This window comes from Ammospiza caudacuta, chromosome 5 (genome assembly GCF_027887145.1).
Source record: "Ammospiza caudacuta isolate bAmmCau1 chromosome 5, bAmmCau1.pri, whole genome shotgun sequence".
Lineage (NCBI taxonomy): Eukaryota > Metazoa > Chordata > Aves > Passeriformes > Passerellidae > Ammospiza > Ammospiza caudacuta.
Genome location: NC_080597.1, coordinates 65744443 through 65765383, shown reverse-complemented (window position 1 = coordinate 65765383; position 20941 = coordinate 65744443). Strand labels below are relative to the sequence as shown.

General features: G+C 41.5%; 2 protein-coding genes across 2 annotated transcripts in view; one reads left to right on the top strand and one right to left on the bottom strand.

Annotated features, from left to right (window-relative positions):
• GSAP (gamma-secretase activating protein) overlaps positions 1–18526 on the top strand; it is a 44984-nt gene extending 26458 nt beyond the window's left edge. The window contains exons 20-31 of the mRNA XM_058805962.1: positions 2091–2216; positions 2627–2682; positions 3106–3137; positions 4654–4715; positions 6245–6340; positions 10733–10803; positions 11413–11507; positions 12637–12756; positions 14079–14140; positions 16038–16142; positions 16293–16386; positions 16944–18526. Coding sequence (XP_058661945.1) covers positions 2091–2216; positions 2627–2682; positions 3106–3137; positions 4654–4715; positions 6245–6340; positions 10733–10803; positions 11413–11507; positions 12637–12756; positions 14079–14140; positions 16038–16142; positions 16293–16386; positions 16944–17044 — 1020 coding nt within the window. The 3' untranslated portion in view covers positions 17045–18526. The remainder of the gene's footprint in view (positions 1–2090; positions 2217–2626; positions 2683–3105; positions 3138–4653; positions 4716–6244; positions 6341–10732; positions 10804–11412; positions 11508–12636; positions 12757–14078; positions 14141–16037; positions 16143–16292; positions 16387–16943) is intronic.
• A 149-nt stretch (positions 18527–18675) lies between these two features.
• CCDC146 (coiled-coil domain containing 146) overlaps positions 18676–20941 on the bottom strand; it is a 58506-nt gene continuing 56240 nt past the window's right edge. The window contains exons 18-19 of the mRNA XM_058805960.1: positions 19785–20030; positions 18676–18855 (exon numbers count right to left, since the gene is read on the bottom strand). Of these exons, the coding sequence (XP_058661943.1) occupies positions 18676–18855; positions 19785–20030 (426 nt within the window). The remainder of the gene's footprint in view (positions 18856–19784; positions 20031–20941) is intronic.

The following is a 20941-nucleotide window of genomic DNA, read 5'->3' as shown; positions in this document are numbered from 1 at the left end:
ATACTGAGAAAGGGGGAACAGTTAGTCCAATTGTCCAAAAGCTCTATATAAGGATTGCAGTTAAAAAGTCTAATTTCCCCCCCTTTTTAAGCACAAACCAAACTTATTTGCAGGGTGCAAGTAAGTTCAGCTGGAAAGGGAGAAGGCAGGAGGAAGAAGGGAAATAAAGAAAATAGGAGGAGGTCCAGGGGAAGAGTGGAAATTTATAGTGTAAGAAATTGTCAGAGCAGCAGGAAAGAGTTTCTTCCCTGTGCTGTGCTGAGCCCCTGGGGCTTTACAACTCTCTGAATGCCATCCCTGCTGGGGAGACACTGCACTACAGTCCAGAGAGACATGGGCCTCTTGAAGGGAACTGTCACCCCACATCTTTTCCAAGGGGTGTAGCAGAGAGCTCTCTATCTTCAGTTGAAAACCCACTGCTTATGAAAGGCTTCAAGGGAGCTTTTTGTGTATTGCAAACTGGTGAGGCCTTGCTTTGACTTCTGGTAATACAATGTCTTTTAAGTGTCATGCTTAGGTGTTAATTCTTGACTCTCTAGAAATGTCTCCCAAATAAACACCTAAGATGAAGAAGCCTTCTCTTTTTAGTCCTTGCCCTGGTGATCCTCTAGAAATAATAGATTTAATTGAAAAAATCCTTTACTTTAAACTTTTGACTTTTTAATGAGGTTTGATACAATGAAGTTTTTGGGGATTAAAAGCAGACAACACTCAAGCCTACCACTTCCTGTTTGAGATGTCTTATATGAAAGAAAATTGCTGTCTTGCCTTCCCCCTGCCACATATCCAAGTCCAGTGTGGCCTGAACAGTTCTGCAGTGGTGGTGCTGTTGCATGGACTGGTCACTAGATGATACCCTTATGCTGTATTTAACATTCCTCTGATTTCATATGGGGAACATTTAGGCAACATTCTGCAGTTGTAGGTTGCAGATCTCATGAGTGAACATATGGTGCCATATGTGATCCTACTTTGCAGCTGCTAAGTATAACTAATATGAAGCAAAACCCAAGATTTATTGTCTGTGCTGCAGCTACAATAATAAAGTGACAATAGGCACTGGCAGCAAGAGGAAAGTGGCTGGCAGGATTGAGTCTTTGAAATTTATTTTCCTTGACAAATTATAGTTTATAGTAGGAAGTCCTTTTGAGTTTCTTCCTTTTGAGGTTTTCTTTTAAGGTTATTGTTTTTGTAGGATAGTTGAGAGGAGAGAGCAAAACCCAGTGCAATTGGAGGAATACTGTGAATTCAAAGCTCTCTTTATTCAAATATTGTTACTGTAGTGTCTGTGTTGGGACATAATGTATGTTAAGAGGGGCAAGAACAGCTCATACCATCTCTTGTTTTTTAATTGTCAAAAAGAACTGCCTTAATCTCATCTCTTCCTCAGCAATGCCCCCCATTGCATCTTACCCCCCTTATAAACAGCAGCTTCAAATTTTTATACCCAGTCCGAGAACTAGCTCAGGAAACTGGTGTGTTTTTGTTTAGATTTTGATCCTCCTGTCTGTTCACAGCTGAGTTTAGATTAATTTTAGCATTAGAGTAAAATGCTTTAGAATTGCTATGGAAATTTTTGGATTTGTTTCTTTTCTGGGATGAAGCACTGTTACTTGGGGTTGGTAAATGGATGTTTGCAATCTAAGTCTTAATGCAGCTGTCATGGCCATGGTGGTATTCCTCTATTTGGAACTGCTAGAAACCTCAAATGGGATTTATTTGACCAAATGTAAACATTTACATCTAAATTAGTAGCCTAAGGCCCTTTTTACAGTCAGAGGAAGTCTAGACAATATGCCCAGTGTAGTCTGTGGTGCAGTTCTTCCCATCTCAAACATGTAAATAGGTCAGATGAATTGTGACCCAGAAATAGTTGTTCCTTCCCAGGCACAAAATCTTGACCTCAAGTCAAATAAGTGCCACCACTGCCATTCCATCAAGAGAAATTAGTTTTGATGCTTTGGTTTAATTTTTTTCACTTAGATTGTTTTTACACTAATCACATCTTTGCAGTCATTTAGTGGGAGGGTGATGAGGTATTTCTTTAAGAGGACAGCCTATATTCATGCTTCCTCTGCAACACTTTGCAGTTCCAAAACTCCAAAGGCTTCTGGGAGAAACTCAACTCCAACCTGGAGAGTGTGAAGTATGCAGAGCCACACTTGCACTACCACAGTAAGGTGCTCAGGAGGGAATGGTGCAACCTTTCAGAAGAGGTGAGTGAGAGGCCCTGGAACTCCTCAGAGCTGCCTCTGAAATGGGGATTCAAAGTCAATCATGGATGAACTGGCTTTTTTATTTTGAAGATAAATAAATGGGAATCTGATTATCAAAAGTGCTAAGACTTGCAGTCATTTCATCTAAGGTGATTGCCTCTAAGTTTTTTTCTCTTAAAATAATGCAAGAAATTAAAGAAAAGCAGAGCTTATTTTGTATTGTCGTGAGGTTTACATGTGTGTGAGTGTGTGATAGCACAGGCACTTGGAAGATGGTGTGAGGCCCCACTTTGTTCTGTTTCCATTCCAAGAGAAAACCAAATTAATTTTTGATCTTCATTCTGTCAGGGAGTATTTTATTTGGTCTTCTGTTTTGTTCATTTTGGGAATTTTGTTTGTTTACAAACCAGAGAGAGGAGAGAAGAACCACAGCATATTTGAGGAATATTTTTGAAAATGCCAAAAAGTACGTACTGGTTTATATTATATTTACCCCTTCTTATTTTGCACAAATATGTTGGAGGAATTAATGTGCTATTTAATTAGTTGTTTAGGTATCTGATTAAAAGATACCTTTTTTATCTTTAAAGAAGATTATCCTGATGAAAATCAGTTATTGGAATCCTTGTAATCACTACAGCATGATCTGAAATACAGGTCTCTAGAGCTAGGGAATTGATGGTAGATGTGAAGTCATTCTCATACGACCTAGACAGATAGAATTTTTTAAAGCTATATAGTATTTTTACTACATTTAGTCACGTGTACTGTTCTCAGATGTCTTTAGCTGTCTTTGAAAGATCAAAGGCTCATTTGAGTTTTTAGTGATGTTATGAAAGCCTTTAGAGTATTGCATATGAAACACACTGATTTTGGTTTCAAACCCCAGGGTGCTTTCTCATCTGGACACTTGGGACTCTGGTAAGTGAAACCTTTCTTGATGTAAGATTTAGGTTTATTAGAATGTTTCCATCCAGCTGTTGTTTGCTAAAAATGAGTTGCTATGTGTGTTTTCAGCTCAGAAGAGTTTGAGGTTTTAAGATGAGAAGAAAACTTTCATGTACTGACCAGGAAATGCTTGAAAATAAAGTCCTTAGTTCATATTGGATCTAACAACATAAGCAGTAAAATGTGGTCTGCTAAAGAATATCTTCAGGATTTTTCTTGTGGAGCAGAGTATCAATGACACCATGTTACTGTTGAGTTTTGTCCACCTGTAGCTGCCTTTGCAAGATCAGAACTTGTGCAGGAGATTAGGCTGGTTAAAAAACATGGTATAGAGAGAGCAGGTGTAATGAATTTCTTTAGGCCAGAAACACTTGAGATTTTTTGGTGCTCAGTTCCTCTGTCACAAATAAGTAAAACTGAATTTAGTGTATTATGTTCCTGCTGTTCACACATCAGTGCCTTCTACATGCCCTGCTGTGTGTGCTGTGACATGAAGCTCATGTGAGTGCTGCTTGGTCCTTTTATTACCAAGAATTCTCAGTGTACTCATTCCCAGCCCCTGACAGCAGTCATCTGTGTCACTGCTGCTTACTGCAATGGGCTCTGACTTTGAGAGACTTTGTATCAACTTTGTGAACCTCAGCTTTGTGTTTTCAAAGGTGCTTATTAAGAAGTCAGATGTTTAAATGTTACTAGATAATTTCTAAATAGCTTCTATCCAGTAACAAGCATCTTTGTAGTGTTTCCCTGTAGATTTGTCCCTGAGTCCTTTAAAATCAGCAGCACAGGTCTTTGTGCTGCTAAGTGGTGGTGTAAATATATTTGAAGGTGGGCAAAAATAGGAAAATTTTGAAAGAGTTCAGCACTTGGTTCCATAAAATCTTGAGCTGGTTTTATCTGTATCAGGAAATAGAGGATTGGTTTTCTTCCTTTGTTTTAGTAGAAGCACTGAGTAGGAAATACAGGTTATGAATTTCAGCAGCCTCTGTGATCTCCTTCCATTTAGTTAGAGAAGTTGTGTTCTTTTCATAGTGGTCTACCAATCTGAGTACCAGAAGCAGACAGAGCATGGGAGAGAATCAGTGGGAGGTGATTCCCTGAACAATTTACTTTCTGTCTGGCCATTTTCTTGGAAAACCCACACAGCTGCTGGAGTTTGTTTGTAAATTACAAGATCTAAGTAGCACATCAGCACTGGTGTTACCAGAACGTTCTCTCTGCCTCTTTGCTCACTTGAGTCACCACTCTGTGATAACTCTTACTTAAATATCAAAGAGAAGAAGAAGTGAATGGCAGACAAAGGGTTATTTTCCATTTCTATCCTCCTATTCAGTCCATGGTTCTTCAGTGTCTTAGTTCTGTATCAGAGTAGGTCAAACCACAGCTTCTGTTTGCTTGTCTGCTCCTAAGTCCTTTTGAAGCTGGTGGAATGCTTGTGCTATTTCTGTAGTGCCATGTCCTTGACTGATTGTTGCTCTGTTTGTTCCAGGGGCAAGGCTGGTCCCTCTCTTTGAGGAGGAGGATTATCAGCAGCAGCTGCTCATGGGACTGGTATGTTGTGCTGCTGTCAGTGTGCACTAGAGGACGCACAGGCTCCACAGATGTGTCAGGAGGGACCTTCCAAGTCCCAGTGCTGAGTGGAAGCTCACTCAGGGTAGCTATGGGGCAAACATGGCATTTCCTAAGTTTTAGAGTTCATCTAAAATATCATGATAATATCATCATAATTATATTATCAGGTCGTTGTAAGGCATAGGGGAAAAACAGGAATAGAAAGCTGATTTGTCAAAGTGCTTTTTCCCAATATAACTTTGTCTGGAAACTGGGAGGTCATTTAATATGTCAGCTATTTTTGGACTTGCTTTATGCCTTTAAAACATATATAAGTGAATTCCTCCCCCTCCATTCTCTCAATTTGATGAGCAGAGATCTTCTTGCTCCTCAATTTAACAGCTCTTTTACTGTTTCTTTTTCCTTCTACCTCACTTCTGAGACTGCTATGTCCATTCTGAGGTCCCTTCCTTTCCACTGTTTTTGCCAGTGATCTCCCTAAAGGATCTACCATCTATATGCTTCTGGGAAATAAATTCTGTCTCAAATCCCTAGCTGACCTCTGTCTAAATACATGTCTTGGCTTATCCCTTGTTCTCTTACTTTTAAAATCAACCAACTCTTCAGTATGCACTGGAAGATCTCAGCAGTGAAGAGCAGATCAACACTGTCCTGTCCACATCTGAGGCAAATTTCCTTCTTTGCAGTGGTCTCCCTGTTTCCAAGTTTTGCCTCTCATTCTCTGCAGCTTCTCTACATTCCTTCCTCTCTGTTTATTCAGACAGATCCAAAAAACAGGTCAGTTTGTCTATGCCTCCCTCATACCTGTATTGGTGTATTGACACAGTGAGATTAGTCTGTGTACAAGTTCCTTGAGACAGGGATTTTTATTTGCTCCAGTTTCACTCAGCTTCTTAGTAACTCTCAGAAAAGAGCCAGCATGGACTTGAATTGCAATCTGAAGCTACATGAGGTCAGCAAATGTTTCAGAAAGGAGAGACTAGGGAGTGGCATGGACTGTATGTTAACAAACACTCAACTCTAATGACTTCACAATTAATGTTTAACCTGAAATTGCTATTAATCACCCTGGTTCTCAGTTCTTGGCAACTACCACAAATTGTACTTGTGCTAGTTCTCTCTTTCATAAAATGTCTCCGGTTTATTTGTTTGTAATAAGTACTTATATTATTAGAATCCAGTGTTATATTTAAATCCTTTCATCCAGTTCCCTTGGCTTTGCACAGAGAAGTGTGAGAACTGTAAGTTTTTTCTTTTCAGTATCATGGAAAGTTCAGCTTAGTATTCATTTTGCTGAATTTGCACCAAGTAACCATTTTGAATATTCACATCTGCTGATGAGTTTAGCAAGATTGCACAGCAGCTTGGGGTTTCACTCTGAAGTGGAGTTTTGTAATGGGGAAATGTTTTGTTGCACCAGTGCCTATTGATCAGGCCCTGCACCTGCTTCAGTTTTTGTGTTGCTTTGAAGATGCCCAACACCAAAAAATTTTTGGCTTTTTTCCTAGATGGTTGCTCAGCTGAAGGATCACCTTATGAGACATCTACAATATGTTGGAAAAAAGAAGATTGACCAAATAGTTTTGGATTATGTTGCAAACCTGGTTAGTTTGGTTTCATAGTCACTATTGTGAGCAAGTGTGTATTTGCTGGATTGTAGGTTCTTGGGTGTGTACCAGTTGTTTATAGCATATATTTGGTGGGAAGATTTTTTTAAAAGGTATATTTAAATATATTTTTCAACCTAATATTGTATAAATGCATAAAGAAAATTAATATTATTTAAATATTATTTAAAAAGTATTACCAGTCACTCAGAATACAGAAGAAATGGTTCCATTTACAGCTTGTCTACTCCCAGAAATAAAATGATAACTCATCCTGAAAGTTTAAAGCTGTTAGATCCATTTGGTTTCCTGTAGAACACATTGCTGCAAGTCTTGAATAATGAAAGTGCCACCAGGGGAAATAAAAAATAAACAAAAAAAGATGTCACTACAATGTGACATGTGGGTAAATCACCACCACTCCTACACAGTGCCTTTGGTGGGCTGTGTGTGTGACAGGAGAGTTTTGCATGAAGAAATCTTTGTAAACTACTGTGAAAATTTGCCTTCTAAATTCTTATTTTTCTGTCTTTCATCCTCTTAAGATACCTTTAAAAAAAAGCCACAAAAACCATAACTTGTGCACAGAAGTTATCTACTTGGTTTTGTCTGTCTCAAGATCACATCCTTTAAGTGCAGAACTCAGAGTTCTCAAAAGCTTGCATGGCAACTGTAAATCCTGTTCTTTGTGCCAGTGTTCAGTGAAAACTCCCCACAGTGCTGTGTTCTAGGGATGAAAACCTTGGGAAGCTTCCTTGGGCTACTGATGCCTGCATCTGCTCCCAAGTGTGTGTGAGTCACTCTGTCAGTGTCACAGCGTTCTCTGAACCCCTGCAGCCCCACTGCCCTTCCTCACTTTTCAGGCCTCACTTTGACAACTTCACAAGTTGTTTCACTGGTAATTGGCAGACTTTTATGTATCTGTGTAGGAAAGAAACTGAAACTAGTGGTTGATTAAAACAGGAACAGTACAACATGTACCAAAGGTCTGTACCTAAAAATGGTGCTGAAAAAAGCCCAAGTGGAACATTTCTTCTCCTTTTATTCAATTTCTAATAACAATTTTTTCACTTTTAGTAAAAACTAAGATAAAAAAAGTGAAAAAATCTATTCAACCTTGATCTGCAAGGCTAAATTATTATAGACAAAATCTTGCAAAACAAATCTCAGCCCTCCCCACAAGCAAACTCTCAGGACTAATTCTCTCAACTCAGTTGACAGGCTTATTCTTAGAAAAGCTACTATAAATGAAGATAAAGTGCCTCTAAAAGTTGCTTCTGCTTTCTGCTGGTGCATCTTAGGCACTGTTTGAAAATCTTTAGAAATTATTTCCTTTTTAACCTTCCGTTTCCCCTCATCCTAATTAGAAATTCATACATCTCAAACCTTTCCATATCCTAAATGTTTTACAGTTCTTCAGGGGAATGAACTGGTTTGAGTCTTCCACCAGTTCTTCTGTAGCATCAGCAGTGAGTAACAGAGCTATTGAAACTAATGAAACAGGAAGAGACTTGAAGTTTGTCTGTTTACTTTCATAAGATATTTTGCATTACATTCAGGAGTGGCTGAGATGAGGCTCCATGTTGTGTAGTCACTGTGTAAATCAATTTCAGAAGAAGTCAGAGAAGCCAAAACTTGGGAGCACTGAGAGTTTCTTATAAAACAAGCAAAGGCTGGCTGCTGTCAGAGAACTGTGTGTTCTTGTCTACAGAGAAGTGAAGTGGAGAAGTGTGAATGACACAGCTCAGTGGGAATTCCTTGTTTGCTGAGCAGCTCTGCAGAGCTGGGTTGTGCCTGGTCCCAGTCCATGTGCCACCTTTCCTGCAGTGGTTGTTGTGTGTCCATAAGCTCTCTCTCCTCTGCAATCACTTTACCTTAGCTTTGCTCCATAGCTGTTTCTCTCATCTTTTTATTTCAGTGAAGCAGGAAAGAGGAGCAATAACTTACAGAAACAGTGTGACATTTTCTGCCCTAACAGCAAGTGGAAGGGGAGGCAGGGTGAGCAGGCAGCCTGTGGCACAGGAAACAGGCAGACCTGAGTATACTGCTGAAATTTCTCTGCATGTCCCTGCAGTAGCTGCACATTTCCCCTGATGTCTGTAGGCTCAGCTGCAGAGGAACAGAAGACAGACAGACACCATTTGGATTTGAGTTTCCTTGGGAGGAGGAAGACTCTGTCATACTACTGCACAGGAGGGGATCTGAAAGACAGCAAGACCTTGTCTCACTTCCTTTTCTCCTTTGCTCCTGGTTCTTTTCTTTGACTTTCTTTGGCTTTAAAGTCTTTCCTGTAGAAACAGCCAGGGGAGCTGAGCACTTGTAGTTCCCAATTACAGGGGAACTTCAGTTTCCTTGGCACCGTTGCCTGGAACTGTGGATGTTTCAAGACAAGGTGACAGCACTGTCAGCCAAGGCCCTCCTGCATGTGCTGTCTTGCTGATGGTCATGTGCTCTCTTGCTAGTTTAGAGTACTCCAAGGGAAATTCCTTCATGTATGTGCCCCAAAAAACTTCTCATTGTGTGTCTGTTATTCAGGGGAAAATGGCCTCCCCTGCTGTGAGTGCAGCTCTTAACTTGGCTGCCCCAGCCACCCACTGCTAACCTTGGACAGGAAGCTGCCTGTGCTCCTTCCATCAGACAGATAATGCTGCCTTTCTCTCATGCACATTATCTTGTGTGTTATGCTCTGAAAAAAAAGATTGAGGCATGGATTATCTTTCTGTATGTATTTCCTACAATGCCAAGGGTAGATGTTGATCTCCAAAGAGAGTTGTGCTGTTAGTGTGGGTGTCACACACAAACATTCATGTGCTTAAGATGCAAGTATGTTGTGAGAGCTTGGATGATTGTAACTTAAGAAGTTGTTAAGCTTTCTGTGCCCTGTGAAAGCTGTACAGTTTGCTGTGTTGTTAACCAAAAAATGCCTATTCTGGAGTAGCATACTCTTGAAAACCATTTGTGTTGCGTAGATAATTATTGGTGATTTTGGAGCTTGTAAGAGCCTTCACTTCAACACTGATCCTTCAGATCCAGCTGCAGCTCCTGATGCAGAGGCCTTAGCTGCACTCTCTATGCTGGCCAGAAATGAAATTCATTCCAGCAGCAGGTGGTTCTTGTGACCCTTCTGTGGAAACTGGAAATCGCTCATTTCCTAGAAAACTTGCTATACTCCAGAAAGATCAAATTGGATCTTTCCATTGCATTTAGAAAGTGTGGAGATGGCAAGGATTGGGCAGTTATTTTGCATCAGGCAGCTGTGCAAGCCTGGCTCAAGTCAGGGTGGATGGGAAAGGTGCTGCCTTGTACAGTTTTCTGGCCAAGGCACACAGGAACACTCAGGAACATTATTGAAGATCAATATTCCAGTTCTGGCCTTTGCACGCAGATCTCTCCTGTGTGTCCTGTTTCTCTCTTGCTCAGAGCCTGTGATGAGTCAGACAATGGAGAGGGCAAGGCCTATGAGGAGAAAAGAGAGTAGGGAAAAAGCATTCCTGGATTCTGACCATCTGGAGGGAGGAAAATTGGTTCCTAACTTCTTGTGACACCTCTTTGCAGAGCAGGGCTCAGACCAGTTTCCTGAGTTTCCTGGGATTGATTGATTGCTGTGCTTTGAGGCCCAGAGATAAAAGGCCAGAGGAAGTGTCTCAGTTGTGTTACTGAGATGTGGAACTGGGTGCACATGACAACCATGAGGAAGTTGTTTCAGCTCTTCCGTGTGTGGTTTCTCTTTGAGCTGCAGGAGCTGAGAAGGCCCAAGTGAGAACAGGGCTTGTGGCTTTGGTATGTGCTGACTGTGTGGTGGATGTCAGTGTGGGAGCACAAAGAACAACAACATGGGCCAAGGGATTGTTTCACTTCACTGGGGACAAAAAGGAAACTCCATAGATGAGGAGAGACATTTGTTTGTCTCATTTTTCCTCCTTTCCAGGACTAGATCTGTCATTGCTCCTGCACACTTTTATTGGCAAACTGAACATTCCACTGTCTTTAACATTATCTGCTTTTGCTGAGCCCTTGGGACTGTTCCTTGCCAAGTGCTCAGCCACTTGGACATGCTGTTTTTGCTTTCATGGCAAACAGATCTTTGAGAATTTGCTGCAAGAGCCTGAGATCAGTTATCTCCAAGAAGCACAGTGTGTTCAGTTGCTGTATGTCTTGCATGATGCTTTGATAAGCTGGAAGCACTTTAATCAGCTGGAATAGGGCAATTCTGTTACAATTCAAAGTTTAATAACTTTACATTTTTAAGGCCCTAGAGAAAAAACCAAAGACTTAGTAGGAGTCCCATGAGAAGATTTTAACATAAACTGGTGTGTGGAATGAATGAAGGCCAAAAGGCTGCTGTATACAGGCTCCTGGGAACACCCACTCTTCTCTTTTTTGTTTTAGCTGAATCTGGTGCATCGAATAATGAAAGAAGTTTGGAGGAGATACCAGCTTCATTCCTGTATCTTCTGCTTGTAAGCAATTGATTCGTTAAAGTTTTCAGCCTGCCTTTTAAAATACAGGCATAATGATTTTGGTCTTCATCAGCAGTACTGCTCTGAACAGTCAGTGCTTGTGCTGCTGTCAGTGTCAATGTTACTGTCACTAACTCTTCAGTGCTTGTGCTGCTGTCAGTGTCATGTTGGTGTCACTAACTCTTCAGTGCTTGTGCTGCTGTCAGTGTCATGTTACTGTCACTAACTCCTCCTAAGGCTCCTGCTGGCCTCTCTAGGCCAGTGTGAATATTAACCACACAGGCAGTGTTATGGCTGGAGCTCAAATTTGCTGAATTTGGAGTGGTCCTAAGCTGGTGGTGGGTGTTAAACACCTGTAAAAGCCAGGTCAGTCACACCAGCACCATTTTACCTGTTGCTGCTGATTCCAGGTACTGCTGAGAGCTTTGTAAATGTGCATCAGTGGGGGAGGACATGGGGACACCACAGAGACTTTGTGTGTCTGCAACACTGGTGCTGGCTGAGACACCTCAGTACACAAGGCAGCATCCCATGGCCCTGCATCCCAAAGGCAGGCATGCAGTGCACTCCCAGCATGGCAATTAATGTGTTGCTACTTTGTTATCTCAGTGATGAGAGAGGAAGTGCAGCAGAGTTTGCGGTGTTCCACATCATGAGTCGGATTCTGGAAGCAGCAAATGGCATGTGCATGCCTTTACCTCCTGGTAAGTTCTGAGTTTTGCTGTTTTTATCATGGGTGAGGAGAGCAGTGCTGTGTATTTCTCACAGCACAGCACAGGTTGCAGCTCATGTGTCAAGTTAGCTTTGGCAGTACTGACAGCTATTCAAGTCACTTAGAGAGGGGAAGGCTCTTGATAAACCTGTACAAGTGAAATGAAACAAAACTAAATAGTTACCAGAAGCAGAGAAAACTAAACAGATGTTTCCAATGGAATGTGTGGGTGCAGTCTTATCTTAGAACTAAGATTTAGACTCCATTCACATATATATATATATATATATATATATATATATTTAGTCAACTGGACTTCAGTTTCAAGAGGCACAAGGGAAAATCCTATCCTGTAGCAGATAGAGTGTTTTTTCTCATGGTCTTGCCCTGCTAATAATTTTCAGTTTTTTCCTGAAGGGATTATTTCCAGCCTTGATGGAAAAGCTGGTCTTGATAGTAGATTTTCATTTCTTAGAGCGCCTCGTAATTCTTTACAGCATTTTCAAAGCACTTTTTTATTTTCATTAGGGAGAGACGTCTTGACATCTTAATATCTTAATGCTTTCCAATTCTGTTTGAATCTTCCTGGGGTTTATTTCCTGATCTGTCTTTGGTCATTGCAACTGCTTTTGGTATGAGTTTGTCCCTCAGTCTGTGTGGGCACAAATGCTGCCACATATTAGTGTTACATGATAAGACCATCATCAGTCAAAGGAAAGCTGAAGTTTTAATGCGGCCTGTGGGAGTGTCTTCATGGCACTAACATCCTGATGGTGGTGAAACCTCAAATTTTGATTAATTAGGAGGAGAGAGGGAGATAAAAGACAAATGAATAGAGTAATTCAGATATAAGGCAACAGCTTGGAGACATTTAGGGACAGTGTATGACTTTAATGACTGTTTTCAATCCCCTTAGCTTTCTTCTTTCTGACAAGATTGTACTTGAGAGGACTTGAAGGATGTCTAGATAAGATGACCTGACTTGATAAATTGATTTCCCCACCAACTATAAAGAATCAGAAGTCAAGAGAAGTAATGGTTTTAGCTAGAGTAATTTCAGTCTTAAATAGAGAATTAGGAAAAACTACATATTGTACCAAACAAGTTTGTCTCTTTCATAGGTTTTCACACTCTGCACCTGGGACTTGGTGTTCGATGTCTGCCTCTGCACACCCTCCTGCACTACATTGACAATGGCATCTTGCAATTGACAGAAACGTGTGTCAGGAAATTGCTGAAAGGTACAGTGAGCATGGTGCTTCATTTGTTACAGCCAGCTAACTGGCAGTGTTGTCCTTTGAGCCACTCCCCTTGGGCACAGGTTTTATTGCCCAGGACTCTCAGCTCTCCTTAGAGTGTTGTTTCAGTGAGGGCTGTAGCTGAGGGTGTTGCCTATCTGAAAGGAGAAAGCTGGGGCTCAGGCTGTGTGATTGGCCTTACCCACAGCACAAAAAGAAATTTCTGTGTGGAGAGAATTTAAGTTTTTGTTGTTTTTACACTTCAGACTTCTTAGAAAAACAAATACTAAAGATCATCATAGGATTTGTTGGGGAATTTCTATGACTCTGTGACAAAGTGCACACCTGTGTGTGAGGAAGTTGGTCTGCTACCCAGCCCTCAGCTCTTGCTTTATGTTTGGAAAGAGAAGAACAGGCCTGCCAAGCTGACCTCCTGGCTGGGGAAGCTTGTGGAGCAGATCATCCTGAGTGCCATCACATGGTGTGTGCAGGACTACCAGGGGTCAGACCCAGCCAGCAGGGGTTTGTGAAAGGCAGGTCCTGCCTGACCAGCCTCAGCTCCTTCTGTCACTGGGTGACCCTACAGGGGGTGAGGGAAAGGCTCTGGGTGTTGTGTGCCTGGACTTCAGCAAAGCCTTTGACAGCATTTCCCACAGCATTCTCCTGGAGAAACCAGCTGGTCATGGCCTGGATGGGAGCATTGTTCACTGGGATAAAGCTGGCTGGACAGCTGGGCCCAGAGAGTGGAGGGGCATGGAGCTACATCCAGCTGGTGGCTGGTCCCCAGTGGGGTTCCAGAACTCAGTATTGGGCCCAGTGCTGTTTAGTGTCTTTATCAATGATCTGGACAAGGGGATCAAGTGCTTTCTCAGCCACAAGACCAAGTGCTGGGTCCTGCCCTTTGGTCACAACAACCCCAGACAGTGTCACAGGCTGGGCAGAGTGGCTGCAAAGCTGCCCAGGAGGTGCTGGTCAGTGGTGGCTGAACGTGAGCCAGCTGTGCCCAGTGTTCCAAACAAAGGGGCAACAAAATATGTTGTATCTGTATCAATCTGTGCTTGATCTTGATAAATTATTATAAACTTGAAGAGTTGCATTTAATCAAAGTGCATTTGAATTATAGTATAAATTGTTACATAAAATGGTGAAGTTATGGACAAATATGCAGAAATATATTTGTACACATGATAAACATGTAAATAAGTCTTTAAACTGAAATTTTCATTTCACTAAGGAGGAGATGTTTATTCAGAATGTCTTCAGTGAAAGCTGAAAGTTTGTTATGTGATGTTTGTTTAATTTGCTTTTTTCCCTGCTGCTTATAGATCTGGATGACACTGAACAGAATGAAAAGCTGAAGTTTAGTATTGTCATGAGGCTTCCAGAGGTAACTAATGGCTTTAGATGTAATTTCTTGGATTTTGGAATTGATAGGAAATTCCTGCTTGTGCATAGGGTAAAACCAATGAAAGACTTGGCTGTGATTCAATTAGAGTCTGATTCAAATATAACCAGAACAGCCACAGTTTCCTCATCTGCTGCTCCTGGACTGTAGGTTACCCTGATAACTTAAATTACAGATTTGTCCATAGTGTTTGACAGAGTCTCCAGTATCCTACAGAATTTAACAAGACTGACACTGTTCTGCTGAGTACTCATTTGCATAAGGCAATGAGGGTTATTTAAAGGGGGTTTATGGGGGTTTTGTGTGTGCTTTTCAGCATCCATGGAGTCTTTCTCACTTGTGACCTCTGTCTGGTTCTATACACTTCAAAAAATATGTTCAAAAGCTGGTACAGTAAAAGCTGTGAAGCTGTGTTGTACCACAGCTTTGTGGCAGGGATGGATTACAAGATCTCCCTTCAGTTAAACCTCACAGTCTCACCCACTGACCAAGCTGACTTGTGTAGCCACAAGAGTTGGTTACTGGTCCTCCATAAATCGTTCCAGCAGGATGGCAGATGTATTTCTTCTTCTTCCATTTTGCTGTTAGTGCACAGCACAGGGCTGCAGGGGAAGCACAAGATGCCAAGAGGCAAAGGAGCACCAGGGATCCCCCTTGGGGAATGCCTCACTGCAGAACAGGCTTTTTTCCACATGAGTTGCCCATTGTTTGCTCATTATGTGCTGTCACTTGTAGTTCAAATGGCCAGAAGTGCTGCTTGGATTTTCCTCCAACAAAGGCTTCTTTATTTGGCAGCAGTTTTGAGAAGGGGTAGAGGAGGAGAACTCAAAGGATGTTCTTTGTCCTCTGTGCCTTGTTTTGGGCCAGGGCTGGTGAGCTGGGGTCAGCACAGGGCCCCTGAGTTGCCAGCCCTGGGCCTGGTGCGTGGGGAACTCCATTCCAAGCACGCTCTGACGTGAAGGGCTGAGCTGGGAGAGTTAGGGAACAACCAATGCTGGCTATGCACAGTAGAGTCAGTGCTTTATTGTATCTATTTACAGCTTTGGGAAAAAATGCTGGGAATAGCCTGTTTGACAGAAAGGTCACTTTGGGGTGACTCGGACTATTTTGAGCAGGTTACATGTACTGGATGACTTCAGTTTAATCAGAAGCAAGGATTTAAGCACCATGAAACTGTACAGCATTTACTAAAATGAACAGCTGTCTGCATTGCAGCACAGCTGAAGGGGAGGGGCAAGGGAAGATCTGCACAGGGAAAACAGCAGAAGGTGGAGTTAATTTCACAGTGTGTTCCTATTCTTTTGCTTATTGGTTGGGATTGGAAGCTTTGGGAAACCTGGTTTTGAATCTCTGGGCTCTGGAAATGTGAGACAATGTTATCAGTTTCCAGGATGATGACCTGAATAATGGGATCCAAAATTACATTTCCAGTATCTTTCCTTGCCAGTGTTCTGCTTGTCTAAGGTTCCTTAAGACTGAGCCTAAGAAGCCCTGTCCTGAAGGAGCTTTGAGGAATGGGGCATCTACTTTATTCTATTGAAATCAATCACAGTAAAGGATAAAAGTTCAATTAATACTTAAGTACACATGTCAGGTGGGGCAGTGGCACTGGGACAGACCAGTTGAGGTGAGGACTGAGTTGAGGAGGTTTTGATTTCCCACATTTTGAGAGCACATTGTGATCTCTGAGTTACTGACTATGAAAGGAAGGCTGCATGGCTAAACATGATGACCTCTTAGCCTTGTCATTGGGGTCTGAAAGCAAAGCACATCTGCATTGCAGCCTGGATTTTGTGTCAGCTTTTCCTGCCTTTTTCTCTAAGTTTCCACTGTCCCATTCTATGTTCTCAGGTTTTGGGGTTTGTTTTTTGCTTACTAGGCTCTTGGTCAAAAGGTCCGCCAGTACTGGAATCATCCGATAAATGCCAATTTCATAGCACGGAAATATGTGAAACTCTTGCTTGAGAAGCTGGGAAACAGGCAGGTAAGGGCACAGAGCCTGTTTTAAAATCTTGTGCTTGGACAGTATTGAGATTCCTGAGCTTTCTGTGGACTGTAACCCACTAAAGAAACATTGAAACCTTGGTGGATCTGTGCAGCTTTGTGAAGTAACTCGGAATGTTCTCCCTTACAGTGCAGCAGGCCTGTCCCTGAGAGACTCTCCTTCCCTGTGGAGTTTCTGCCACTGAACTACCTGACTAACATGCTGGCAGAGATAGAGAATCAAGGTAGTGTTAATTCTGTACTTTGGAAGACCAGTGATTGTTACCCTTTGATGCTCACTCAAATGTATCCTGCCTATACTCACATTACTGAGTTATTAAAACTCCAGTGATGTCTGAACACATAGGTTTGGTCATATTTCTGCTGAAGGGAAGTGTCAGGGGCCAAGAGCCTCCATGTATGGGTATCATCCTGTTTGGGGAGGAAACAGAGTTAAAGCATGCAGCAGTTTGTGAGCAAGTGCCCTGGGCCAGTTCATGGACCAGCACCAACACAGCCCCTCTGCTTCAAGCTGGGTTTGGATCTCCAGTTTGGAAGTCCAGCCTCCAGAGAGGCTTCCCTCTGTGTGGGTTATAATTTACTTACATCCCACTAATAGGATAGTTTTTGCCATGGATGAGCATCCAAAGGGCACTAGTGAAATCTGTAGGTATTTTGGGTGCATGAAAACACATCCCTTATCTTTTGGTATTGGAGATGAAGATGTTTAATAGACAGCAGGACTAGAAGTATGCAGGAACATGTACAATTTTGTAAATACTTCCTAACCATGTTTTTCTAGGTGTGCATCCATATGAAAAACAAGACCATGTAAATGCAAGATTTGTAGAGGAAACAGCACTCAAGCACACTATGACACTTCTGGGCCTCAAATACTCCTGAAATAACATGCTGTTGAAGAAGGCTGTCAAACTGTGGTGCCTCTGTAAAAGTATTTATTTAAATGAAATGTTGTTTCCAAAATAACCTGCAGTTTTGGGCAGTCACCAGTACTGACATGAGCTACTAAAACAGTGTTTGGTCCAACAAACTGAGGTTGAAATTACTGACTTCTAGATAAGTCCTAGAGAAATGCATTTGACATAACCCTAGGTTTGAAATATATCTCTGGGTTCATTTTGAAGTAGAACAACAGTGTCAAAACATGCTGTGAAAATTGGTATAAATGTCACTTCTTTTAACAAGACAATGCTGGAAAAGGCAGTCCAGTTGCAGGGTTACAAGAACTAGTAACTGTTTACTTGGATTAATAAAAGGATTTCTTGGTGTGATTGTGTAAAGCAGGTAAGAATAACAGATGACCTTTTATGTCAGGCCTGAGTGAAGAGATAGTCATTCCTTGTGGTGGTATCAATTATCTTATGGTACTTCTGCTTCTGAAGCTGCATTCTAATATTTTCAGTTTTGTAATTAGCACAAAATGTAATCTCTTTAAAGTGCACGTGACTTTGTGCACAGATTTTGTTGAGGGTTTGTTTGTTTATTTGAGGGGTTTTTTCTTGTTTTTTAAAGATATGTATAATATATTGTAAGTAAACAGTATAAGAAAAAAGCTTTAGAAATTGATCTTAACGTTGGCTTGCAGAGAGTTTTACATAAACTTTTAGTGTTACAGTTCAAACTTCAGCTTCAGAAAGAAATTAGGCAGGCTGTTTTTCCTTTGTTTTCAACTTCTGTTTGTATGTAACTGAGCCAATGTTGTTTACTCTTTTAAGTTCTGAACTGTGACATTAATTTCAAATAGGAATAGCAATGTGCTACACAGAGAAAATTGCCAAGTTGTGCCATGCAGGATTTCTGCAGCCTTTTTTGGCTTTTAAAAAAACCTTTATGAAATTCCAGACTATTAAACTAGACAAACTCATTAATATTTTATACATTTGGGAGGTTTTCAAAACAACCTCTGACCTCTCTCTGAGTGGTTTCCATTGATGCTCCCTGTTCCTGACCAGTGAAATAAAAAGATCCAGTTCCTTTTCATTGCCACCAGTGAAGCTTTAGCTTTCTTAGTGACTGCATAGTGAGAAGGAAAACATTTTTCTTAATATAACTAGAATTTCTCTGGCAAGTGTAAACTCCAGTCCCAGACTGCAGAAAGCCATGTTGTGTATGGCTATAAGTGATGGTCACTTTGTACTATATTAATAACAGGAGAAGATTTCCTAGGCTTTTCTTTTTAACGAATATATTTTAACATACCTTCAGATGCAATAAAACTTTACCTGGAAAAAATTTAAGTATAGCATGAGGATCACTCACTTTTCTTGACACTTGGAAATACTGGATTGCATTTTGGATACCATGAGAAAGGATTCTGGATCACTGACCAGTGAGCTGTGCTTTTGGCATGAACAAATACTTCATTTTCAGCATGGAATTTGGCTGAACACCAACAGATCTTTGTTCAGTGCAGTGTAAATGCTGCTGACTCTTGTGATCCAGCAGCTGGTAATGGTCTCTCCTACTTCAGGTGTTGTCTGTTCAGGTTTCAGATGGCTCAGCAGGAGGCTTTTTCAGATGTCTTGGCCAGGGCTCACTTGATCTGAAGAGAGTCCCTCCTCCTCCTCCTGCTGCTCCTCCTGCTCCAGCTCCTGCTCCTCCTCCTCCACCTCCTGCTGCTCCTCCTGCTCCTCCTCCTCGAGGGTAGTGGAGTAGTAGCTGGGCAGTGCAACTTCTTCCTCCTCTGGAGGCTCCTGTCAGAGAAACACAGCTTGGTCACACAGGGCTTGTGTGCTTTAAAACTCCAGTGCTGCCCCAAGCCAGTGCACAGAATCCGTGGCAGAGGTAACACCCTTAGTCTAATCCCTGGCAAACCAGGAAAGCTGAAGGGCTATTAAAAGGAAAGCATGAGGCTTGACCATGTAGATATGAGTTTGTCCTTTCAAATAGGCAGTTTGATCCTGCCATGCTTTTGTTGTTTGTCAAGAAAACAGATTAGATAAACCTGTAAAAGATGTAGTAATTATGCACCAAACATCTGTGGAATAATTCTGTTCCTGAGTACAGTTACTAGAGTGGGCCTTTATCCACAGCACTGAAAGGAAACTTGAGTCACAGCATGAGGAGAAGTTTTATGACAGAAGTTTCTTATTCTAAAATATTATTATGTAGGAACTCTCTGCTCTGGGATCACTGATCATCTCTAGGACAGAGGCAGTGTAAGATTTAAGTGCTTCAAGTGTTTCAAGTGTAGGGTAAGGTTTCAAGTGCTGTCTTCCATGCTGCCCTGCCTACCCTCAGTATCTTGCTCAGCAATCTGATTTCTTGCTACTTCTGATCTGATGCTCATTGTATCTTGTATGCAGGAGACATTAAACTTACTTTTCCTGAGGCCCACGCTCCACCTTTTGCAGCTTTACCTTGAAATCCTGTGAACAGCAGTATTCCACTGATGGCTGCCCTGCCCTTCAGCCACAGCATGGTCACACAAACTACTTTAATAACCAAAGGTGAGGCTTTTAGTATATGATCTCCTTAAGATTCAATTACCAGCTTCAAGTGGTGGTGCCAAACTAGAGTTAAAACTCCACAAACCCACTGTAGTGAGTTGTCAGTTGTCTCTTTCCAGTACCATCATCTGCACTGGCTCCTGGAGCTCTTGCAATGTGTGACAAAAACTTACTTCAGCTCTGGCTTCAGCTTCTGCTTTTTGTATCTTCTCACTGTCTAGGATCTTCCAGTCATCCATTTCTGCTTTGGGAGGGGAAAGGCCTTGGCTTATCATCCATGAAGCAGTCATCACAGATTGTTCCTTGTCTCTGATTTCCTGCTGGAGTCTAAGGGCAAATGCTTGCTTCATGGACAACTCTGCAAAAAGAGCCCTTATCTGCTGGGTTTTGCGATTTATGTCGCTCTGCAGTTCGTTGCTCTGGAATGCAAAACAGCTGCATTGTAGTTAGGGCTTCCCTTTAGGCACTCACTGGGACTGACACTTGGGTCAGCATTAGGCACTGGAAATAAGTCCACCTTGACAAGGTTTTAAATAGTAGTTCAATTCTTGAAAATTACTTAATTTTTGTGAACACTTAGAACAAAATAAAATGGCTACTCAAGGAGTCACATTTACTCCAGCACAAGAAAAGAAAAGCACATTTGTTTTTGCTTCTTGACCTTTTCAGCTGGACAGCAAAACTCCCCCAGCCCTCAAAGGCCTGGGATCCCAGTTCTTTTTGAGTTTATACACAATTGGCTTCATAATAAAGCTGGAATAAGCCAAATACCTATGAGATAATTGAATGACAATGCTGATGCAGGGGCTGTGGGTTGTGACATTGTCCTTGGAAGGGGGACGAACAGAAAAGGAATGTGACAGAAATATTTGAGTTTCACTGCAGATGATTTAAAAAAAAAACAAAAGGCTTTAATACTCTTTAAGTGACTAATTGGAACTGGGACAGCCAGGGCACTTGCAAATGCAACTTTTGGCACACTGCCATTTTTACAGTATCTTATTAGCCCATGGCCATCATTTCACAAACACAGTTAACAACCATGATATTTCTCTCTGTGTTTAAAATAAATGATAAAAAACTGTTTTAAGCTTTCATGTGTGCCAAACCTAACATCTAAGACAAATTTCTACCCTGGCCTTATTTTACATTAATTATTTAGCTTTTTTTTTCCTGTCTTTTCCTCAGCTCTGCTCAATTTGTAGCTTTTTAATAAGGAATATGGGGGCTAGGAGCATTTTTGGTCTTTCCCAAACAATATTACTTGCAGTTAATAAAAGCAAATTGCTATAATTATATTTTAAAAACTGTATTGGAAATAATGGTTCCT